Source organism: Oncorhynchus keta, unplaced genomic scaffold (genome assembly GCF_023373465.1).
Source record: "Oncorhynchus keta strain PuntledgeMale-10-30-2019 unplaced genomic scaffold, Oket_V2 Un_contig_925_pilon_pilon, whole genome shotgun sequence".
NCBI lineage: Eukaryota > Metazoa > Chordata > Actinopteri > Salmoniformes > Salmonidae > Oncorhynchus > Oncorhynchus keta.
In genome coordinates, this window is record NW_026290455.1 from 106,812 (window position 1) to 116,886 (window position 10,075).

General features: G+C 37.8%; 1 protein-coding gene across 1 annotated transcript; it reads right to left on the reverse strand.

Moving 5' to 3' along the window:
- Positions 1–309: 309 nt before the first annotated feature.
- On the reverse strand, positions 310–5,481 carry LOC127927064 (zinc finger protein 3-like). Its single transcript, XM_052512707.1, has 3 exons — positions 4,821–5,481; positions 1,544–1,892; positions 310–325 (listed from the first exon to the last, which is right to left on the reverse strand). The coding sequence occupies exons 1-3, from the start codon at positions 5,239–5,241 to the stop codon at positions 310–312; spliced, it is 786 nt and encodes a 261-aa protein (XP_052368667.1). The 5' UTR covers positions 5,242–5,481.
- Between the last annotated feature and the right edge of the window lie 4,594 nt (positions 5,482–10,075).

Below are 10,075 nucleotides of genomic sequence, written 5' to 3' on the forward strand. Positions count from 1 at the left end.
ATAGACTAGAAACAGGATTTAACAACTTCCATTTCACATTATAATCAACTACACTGCTTCACCAATATAAACATGGTGTCTACTGTCTGTCAACAATTAAAAACAAGAAAAAACACCTATTCCTAAATAATAATAAACAATCATATTATTTTTTTCACATTTTTCTTTCAATAGAATCCTAAAACCCACTAGCTTCTAGAACTCTCGTCCCCTTGGAACGAGCGCAAACAAAACTAATTTCCAATACGGAAAAACGTGCAGTCAAAATAAATTGTGTTCCATGGCAACGCATATGGATTTGGGAGGAAATCAGGTTGAACCTGCTCTAGAAAGTAACACAAAACAAAAAACACATGGAGATGGGAGATACATTTTACCTCACTGGTTAGAGGACAACCTGCAGAAGACAATCAGCTACATTTTTGATTGTTGCATTTAAATTTAGGGGTCGCTAAACAATGGAACAGCACTTATTTGTCATCACTCATCAATATCACGTTGACATCAATTGAGCGAGGGAGGGGAGATGAGGTTGCAGGTCCTGTTAAAACTAACAGCTCAAAAACCACACGGAATCTGGGAGTAATGTGTACATCCCTGGTTGGAGGACAATTTGTAGAAAACAGCTAGCTACATTTTGAAGTGTTTCACTTTGATTCACGTGGGTCACTTTTTGTTAAATCACATAAATAGTAACAAAACAATTTTTTTGTTAATCAATGTTTTGTTAAATAATACTCTTCCATTTCAGAGCCTGGCTCCCCAATAATATCCATATCATGTTGAAATCAATAGAACAGAGGAGAAACATTTAGGGTTCTACCTTGTGACATCATTAAAATCCTTCCACTACAATGTTAAAACATTCTAGACACTATTGTGACATTTTTTCCATTGATATCATGAAGGTAACTCATTCATTTGTATTTTCTGATGTTCTAAATCTTAAATGTGTATCATGTTGAAATCAATAGAACAGAGGACAAACATTTTGTGGGTAAACGATTTTCTACATTGTGACATCATTAAAATACTCCTACTACAATGTTAAAACATTCTACATTGTGACATTTTTCATTGATATCATGAAACAACTCATTCATGTATGTATTTTCTGATGTTTGATCAGAGATCTTTTATCAAAGTATCTCTTGGCACACTGATCACAGCTATAGGTTTCTCTCCTGTGTGTGTTCTCTGGTGTGATATCAGGGCCAGATTGAGTAAAACTCTTCCCACATGACTGTCACAGCTATAAGGTTTCTCTCCTGTGTGTATTCTCTGGTGTTGAGTCAGAGTTCTTGATGCAGCAAAACTGTTCCCACATTGACTACAGCTATAAGGTTTCTCTCCTGTGTGTATTCTCTGGTGCACTGTCAGCGCTCCAGATTGGGAAAAACTCTTCCCACATTGATCACAGCTATAAGGTCTCTCTCTCCTGTGTGTGTTCTCTGGTGCACTCTCAGATCTCCAGATTGACGAAAACTCTTCCCACATTGACCACAGCTATAAGGTTTCTCTCCTGTGTGTATTCTCTGTGTACACTGTCAGCGCTCCAGATTGGGCAAAACTCTTCCCACATTCATCACAGCTATAGGATTTATCTCCTGTGTGTGTTCTCTGGTGTAAAGTCAGAGATCCAGATGTAGTAAAACTCTTCCCACATTGATCACAGCTATAAGATTTCTCCCCTGTGTGTGTTCGCTGATGAATTGTAATGCCTGATGAGGTGAATCTCTTCCCACAGTCAGAGCAGCAGAGAGTTCTCTTCCCTGTGGATCTCTGCAGGTGTTTCTTGGGGTGTTCTAATGTGGAGAGACTCTTCTCTGCCTTGTCAGCATCATGAGGTTGTTGAGGCTCCCCAGAGGATCCACGATAGTCCCGTCTCTCTCCTGTGTGAACAACAAAGTCAGACAGATGATTAAAGGCCCACAACAGCGGTAATCCACTGTAAAAGGTGATGCCAACAGCGTAGCCATGATGTTGTACAACAATTGCTGTCTGTAATGAATGTAATGCCTTTTTGACAATTGTCTTAAAATGAGCAAGAATAGTCCTATTTTGTCTTGTTTTCACATTAGTAGTAACATCAATGATTGTAGGCTAGAAATTAGTTATTAAAGTTGTTGAAATCCTAAGAAGTGTGCCAGACGACTTTGTCTCCAACATAGGCACCTTTCTGTGTTTGCTAAAATTGTGGCACGAGGGCGATGCACATGCAATTTGGTGGTAGAAACTCATCCCCCTAATGAGGAAACCACTAGTTATGGATGTAGTATATCTGGTAATGAGGAAACCACTAGTTATGGATGTACTATATCTGCCAGGAGCAAAAAAGGTGAGCAAAGATTTTAGTTTTTCAGTATTCTGAATGTGAATGGGGGAAAACTCAGGGGAGTAACCTCCATTTCCAGGTTGCTTATGAGAGCATTTCACACTACTTTGGATTATAATTGTAAGGCTCGTTTGAACGTCCTGCTTAATATAATGTTTGTGTCGTCATCGCAAATCAACCAGTAAAATGCTCTTTGGCTTTTCCATCAGCCTGACAATGAGGGTATATACACTGTTTGCCAAATTGGCCCATAACTTCTGCTAACAATTACATAGACCTATGTAATGAATGAAGAAGCACTTTGGTTGTTGTTGCATGACACACATAGTGTACTCTAGGACCCATAACAATAACATAGACCTACTGTAGGACCCATTAACTTCACCTAACAACAAATATAGGAAAATAGCTCTATGTGTTGCACTAAGCATCAAGGAACAGTTCTCTACACATTAACAGGTAAGAAACTCTGTGTCCAAACACACTAACGAGACCCTACTGTAAATCAAGTAGACAATAACACATTATAAACATGAATTTGTTAGGGATGTTGGATCCAACGTGGAGCACGGCATGACTGTCTTTACCAGAGTAATGAATGAAGAAGCACTTTGCTTGTTGTTGTGATGTTTGTCATTTGACTGTCATTCAGAAAATGATTTCCTGGATCAGCTGATGATAGATGAACATGTGACTGTAACTAATCAGCTACAGTATTAAGAATGATGTGTAATTATTGAAGAACCACATTAATGACAGTATTGATTTGGGTGTTGACAATAAAGTTAAGGTGACTCTCGGTTAGAATCATTGGATTTAGCAAACTCTGAAATTATTTAGGATCTGTGCCAATGAAAACTGTTTTCCCAGCGTAATATAAGGAGACACTAAATGTTACGTAGTTAGAGAGCATTTCAGAGATCTGAATACAAAAAACTGTCCGACAGCAAGATCCAGTATTTAAGTTCCTCACATGACAAGCTTAACGTTATGACTATAACTAATGTTCCCTCTACTTACTCAACATACCATGGGGAAATACAATCATTCCCCATGCCGACGCAAACGGATACTAAATGAAAAGGCCCATGGCAGACCACCCAGACCTGACCCCGCAAGATGAGTCAGTTTTGTCAATTTATTCATTGTCTTTCGTTTGAAACACTCCTGTCAATGTTGAGTAAGGACACACCTAATTAGGCAGATAGAAGTAGGACGAGTCTACCTGGCCTGCACACAAATGTAGGCCTATAAATGTGCCCATTTGGGGATGTCTGATAGTATTTCTGATTGTCTTAACGCACCACCACTAATGAGTTGTGGAGCTTCTCAAAGCAAATGTATCTTCACCTCAAACAGCAAGTAAACAAAGTCTAATCAAAATCAATTGCAAATGACAATAGTTCCTCAAAGTATTTGAAAAATATTTCCAGCTCTCGCCCTTTCGATAACCACTCGGCATGAAAGGGAAAAATGTAATGCTCTGATCCAGTGGAAATGTCATAAAATACCTGATTACTTCTTTGCCCCTTTCACAAATAGCCGACAACTGTGTCTGTCCAGAACTCACTGGCACGGGAAACTGAGTGCCCAGAATATTTTATACAATGTTTCAAGTTCATTGTAGACAGGCCATGTGATTTATAGTATATTTATTTGCAATGATTTTATTTTGGTGGCTTTATGTAGACTATTTGTTTTTACATAGTTGGCAATGGCAATAAAAGTTACTTATAATTTTAATTTAGATTGTCTGTGATTAATACACATTCTATGATTTTGAGATACTATTATAAATTAAACGAAACTGTTCAACGAAAATGGCATATGAAAACCATAACTGGCACGCAGATTGGTAGAAATGGTCAGATAAATTTGCACTCCAAATGTAGGTTGCCGACTACTTGTGTTGCCTATTACCGGCAATGTCAGAATTTACAAAGGCCTCCAGGAGTAGGTGGTTCGGTTTGAGTCTTTTCTCTTCTGGTTAGACTATATTGATGTAATGGCATGAAAATAAACTGGCTGAATATTATACAATAACTTATCAACAGCTCTAACAATTTGACCTCCACAGGAAATCTACACTGGTCATTCTAGAATATACTATATATCCTAGAAACCTGGTTAAACTATCATTATGACCTCATGGATGAATTCTAGAATATACTATATATCCTAGAAACCTGGTTAAACTATCATTATGACCTCATGGATGAATTCTAGAATATACTATATAGCCTCGAAATTAAACTATAATTTTGACCTCATGGATGGCCAGTCTTTGTATTATTAGGGTCCTGATGGGGTACAATAGTTGAACTAAGCTCTTGAGGCATGTGTTATATTCTTCAAGAGTCAATGACTATAAATAAATAATTTTAAAGTAAAAAAATGGATGTAGCATTGCAGATTTCCCCTTTAACACCAAACATCAGTCCAACAACTGCAGAGTTTGTGCCTCTGTTTTTAAGACAGTACTTACTAGTGTTAATCAGGGCCCGGTTTCTCAAAACCATCTTACGGCTAAATTCATTGTTAGAACCATTGGACGCCTGAATATGCTTTTGGGAAACCGGGCACAGATATCCAGTTTCCTCGTCTTCTTCCTCCTCCTTTTTGGATGTGACAGTCACCTCCTCCTCCTCCTCTTTCACTCCAAAAACCGCATCCTCCTCTTTCTCTTCCTCCTCTTCTTTTACTGTAACATCCTCCTCCTCTTTCACTCTGAACGTATCTTCCTCTTCTTTAACTGAGACGTCTTTCTCTTCTTCTTTCACCGTAACAGCCTCACCCTCTACTTGTTTTTGTATTGTAACTTCCTCCTCCTCTTTCACCAGAGCTTCTTTCTCCGTCCAGCAGACCACCTCTTCTTTATCAGGAGGAGAGCAGCTTAGTGAACTCATGGTCAGAGATGTTAGCTAGCTAGGCTAATGCTAACTTAACCAGCCCGCTAGCTGACTAATAACAACACCGTAAATATGAAATTAAATCGGATAACTAACTAGACAAGAGTAGTGAGTTTAAAATACAGTGGCTAATAAACACGAAAGCGTCTAAAGAGCTTTATTGGTTCGGCTATTTGTCTATCAAGCTACCGAGGTGTCTGACTAACTGTTGCAGCTGATGAAAGAAGCGTTCCGTCCACTACATTATACGTCACACCAACAGCATCGCCTTAAATTCCCAGACCGCCATCTGCTGACTGGAGTGGGTAACGCAGTTGAGTAAAATGTAGATTATATCTTCAGACAAGTTAAAGTGTAGGAAGCATGAGTTTTTACTCACCAGTGTAACAATACAGTGTGGTTGAAGACTTAGTAAGCTAGTTGTAGTCACTTTATGGTTACCTATAAGAACAAACAGTTATGTTTTTGCGTTATTACATATTTATTAACTTATTTCGGAAAATCTTCTAAACTACCCACAATGCACTATGTCCCAACGTCATATGGATGATCAACTCTGTGCTACCGAGTTTGTTTGCCAGTGTAACGACCGAGGTAAAGACAGTTTGAAGTTCGACAGATATTCCCGCTTTCAAACCTCAATAGCTTTCAAACCACTTGAGCCACAGACTCCAAATAAGTGTCATGATGTTGGAAATATTGCGCACAACATTGCACAGTTCTTATTTTCACGATTTGGACATTAATTCTCTTTCCAAAGCTAATAAACATGTGGAAATGTGAGCAACATTTTATATTCCTTGTTGAATTAGTTAGGGAGCGTAAACATTCAAATTTCAACAGACTACCCTACTATATTGTGCACCCTTTAGTTTGTTCATTTTCATCTCACATCGTTTTACATTCATTTTTCTAAATGTAAAATTTCAATAGCTCCTTGGTCATGTGACCTAATGACTTCAAACAAGGTTCAGAATGTCCACTGACTACCCTTCTATATTGCACACCCTTTAGTTTGTCCATTTCATCTCACATGGTTTTACATTATTTTTGTATTTTTTTTAAAAAATTCAATAGCTCCTTGGTCGTGTGACCTATTGTCTGCTGACTACCCTTCCATATTGCACAGTCTGGTTTGTGTAGTGTAAAATCACAAGGTGTAACGTACATTTTTCATAGTTTTATAGTTTCAAATTTGCAACAGCTCCTTGTTTATGTCAATTACACACCTAAGAAGCGTGCAGTGGATATACACCCATATTGCATAACCTCTAGTCATGTCTCTTCTATATTGTTGCACATTAATATTAGTTTGACAGTTAGATGGTTCAGTCCAGTGTTGTGTTTACCCTTTTCTTTCATATTTAATTGGTAGTTCTAAGTACTATTTTCCCTGTAGGAGAGAGACAGATAATATCTCCTTTTATAGTTAATATCAACCAGTCAATACAAAGGAAAAGGGCATGGACATATACTGAACAAGTATACATTTGCGAGAGTCATGCTGGTCAATACATATACTGAAGCAGGGATGGAGAGTTAGCTGGTGAGGTAGGCTGGTCAATACATATACTGAACATGGATGGAGAGTTAGCTGGTGAGGTAGGCTGGTCAATACATATACTGAACAGGGATGGAGAGTTAGCTGGTGAGGTAGGCTGATATACTGAACATGAATGGAAAGTTAGCTGGTCTGCTGGTCAATACATATACTGAACAGGATGGAGAGTTAGCTGGTGAGGCTGGTACATGAACATGGATGGAGAGTTAGCTGGTGAGGTAGGCTGGTCAATACATATACTGAACAGGGATGGAGAGTTAGCTGGTGAGGTAGGCTGGTCAATACATATACTGAACATGGATGGAGAGTTAGCTGGTGAGGTAGGCTGCAGTGAGTTTACTGGCCAATACAAATACTGAACATGTAACCACAGTAATGGTGGCCAGAAAATCAATGATTAAAAATGTAACATTGACAAATTAAACAGAAATTGTAGACCTTTAATCTTTTCCAACATGTCAACAGACACTTAACTTCAAATAAGTATGAAACATTTCACCTTAACTTCAAATAAGTATGAAACATCACCATGTTAACTTCCTCTTTATCCCTGGTTGATGTACACATCCTCTTTATCCCTGGTTGATGTACATGTCAGTGTTAACTTCCTCTTTATCCCTGGTTGATGTACATGTCAGTGTTAACTTCCTCTTTATCCCTGGTTGATGTACATGTCAGTGTTAACTTCCTCTTTATCCCTGGTTGATGTACATGTCAGTGTTAACTTCCTCTTTATCCCTGGTTGATGTACATGTCAGTGTTAACTTCCTCTTTATCCCTGGCTGATGTACATGTCAGAGCCTCTTCAGTGTGGATGGGGTAGAGCAGACATTTTCAACAACAAAGACTGCACTTCCAGTTTGTGTTCTTTACTCTGGTGAACTCTTTGGTCTTCATTCCGAGGCAGAGCACATGGAACCCCCGTTGGCAGGCAAAACATTCAATCTAAAACAAAGCGGAACACGTTATAAGTAATATCAAATATCAATGCAGTATGATGAATTAGCCATCCATTGTGTTATATCATAAATTGTCTTACATGCCGTCACTGTTGTCAAAAGATTATAAACATGTTAAATAAAGTTACTAACCCAGTCAGTCTGGGCCACATCCAGGTTCTTCATCAGTGGCACACATGAAGCAGGCTTTGTTGAACTCTGAAATCATAGGCATGAACTGAACATATGGCTGTCCCACACAACTACATAAAAATAAAGAATTTACATTTACTTTGAATTAAATGTCATTACATACCAGACATTTTTAGTATATCCTCAGCCATTTATTTCTGCAGTTGCTCCATGTGTTTTTTGAAGGTTCCATATCAATTTGGGATGTTGGGGAAGTTCTGTGCAACTTCCTTGGCCATCTACACCAAAACAATATAATAGAGGTTTTGACCTAATTGTCACATAACAGCTAACCATTCATTATTGAAAATCTAACTATCAAACCTACATTACAAAGACCCCACAGCTGAAGGTGTCCTGCTGCATGGTGGGAGTTATTTCCCCTCCTTTCCACTTTATGTCCACCCAGTCGTCTTTTCCATGGCAGGATCTTCTCATTTTGAAGTATTCTCTTTTTTATGTAAACATAATGGAAGTCTGATTAGTTATAGGCAAATGAATACACAACCCAAATGTGTATGCTGTTTTCACTATAATCTAGTAGTCATTTATTAGTAGAGGTCATTTCCTTTATGCCCCATTCTACACAGACTAAATTATAGGCACTGAACCATTTACAGGACAATAATACAAGTAGCATATAGGATCCAACCCTCACAAAGTGAATAAATGTAGAGCGTTTGTAGACTTCAAGAAAAAAAACATGAAGTGACAGTTTCATCAGTACCTGCTTAAAGACAGTCATATCACAGATGACAGTGCCCACCAAATCTATGACAAAAGGGAATGAATTGTAAACACTAAAGTGTGTTTGTCAAAATAATATCTGAAAATGTCAGTTGTTGAACATAATACTTCTAGTTGCTAGAGCAACTTACTTAAACATCGGGATTTTTGTTTTAGATTCCGTCTCTCACAGTTGAAGTGTACCTATGATAAAAAATTACAGACCTCTACATGCTTTGTAAGTAGGAAAACCTGCAAAATCGGCAGTGTATCAAATACTTGTTCTCCCCACTGTATATATTTTTATGCTTGTAAGACTATTCTTTGACACATTTTGTCTTCCTTTGAAATTCTTATAGGACAGAACATGGACACAATGCAATTGGGATCAAGAAAGGTACAGATATGTTGTAGGACAGCTGCAAGAGGGATTTGCTCTTATTCCTTCCCTTTCTCAAATGTATTTTGTAATAAATTCAGCAAGTGTAGTAAGATCAAATGCTTTACTAGGACTGGAGACCACAGCAGCGATCCTGCTCTTGCCCAACCTCTTCAATGAGGACCCGAGTGGCCTTTATGTCCGTGACATGGAAGTTGGGTGAAGTTACCAGGGCCGGTCATAAAGATGGCAAACTTCCTAACATAACTAAGTGAATATGATATACACACTAAAGCTGAAAAATCTGTATTTAGCATCAAGTCTACAATGTTGTTAGTTTACCTATGATTCATTTTTAATGTATGTTGTTTTTATTGTACATCATTATTTGTATATATTTTTTAAATGTCATGAAAAGCACTATATGAGGTAAATGTATTATTTATTATGGTCTGACATGTCTGCAGAAATGTTGCAATTTTGTAATGTGTTTTGTTTGGTAAATAGTTTTGTAAATATTAATTCACATTTGTGTTGCCACTAAATAAACAATTAATTATTTAAGTCAATATTGTCAATATTATTATAATATGTTTTTATAATGGAGGGAAGGTGGACAGGGAGTTAAAAAATAAACCCCAAAAGGTTCTTTGAGGAACCATGATAAGGGGTTCTTCAAAGAACTTAGATGTTCTCACAAAAGGTTTTTCAAATAACTTTTAGGGGTTCCCCCACAGTTTCAATTTGAAGAACCCCTAAAGGATACTGCAGGAACCTTTACCTTTTAGAGTGTATATTGATGAAAGTCACCTTGTCCGAGAGACATTTACGTAGTTATACACAGCCCCATTTGGGATGACTATTATGGGGTGAAATAGCGGCCACAACAGACAGGCCTGATATTGCCCCATTTTTTAAATAAAGTCCTTGGACGTCACCTGCTGAGGGGTCTGACCAAAGATATTATATTTAGCTACACTTTGTAGTACATTTTTACACAATGATAAATGTTTCTGATGACACATAGCCCTTTTC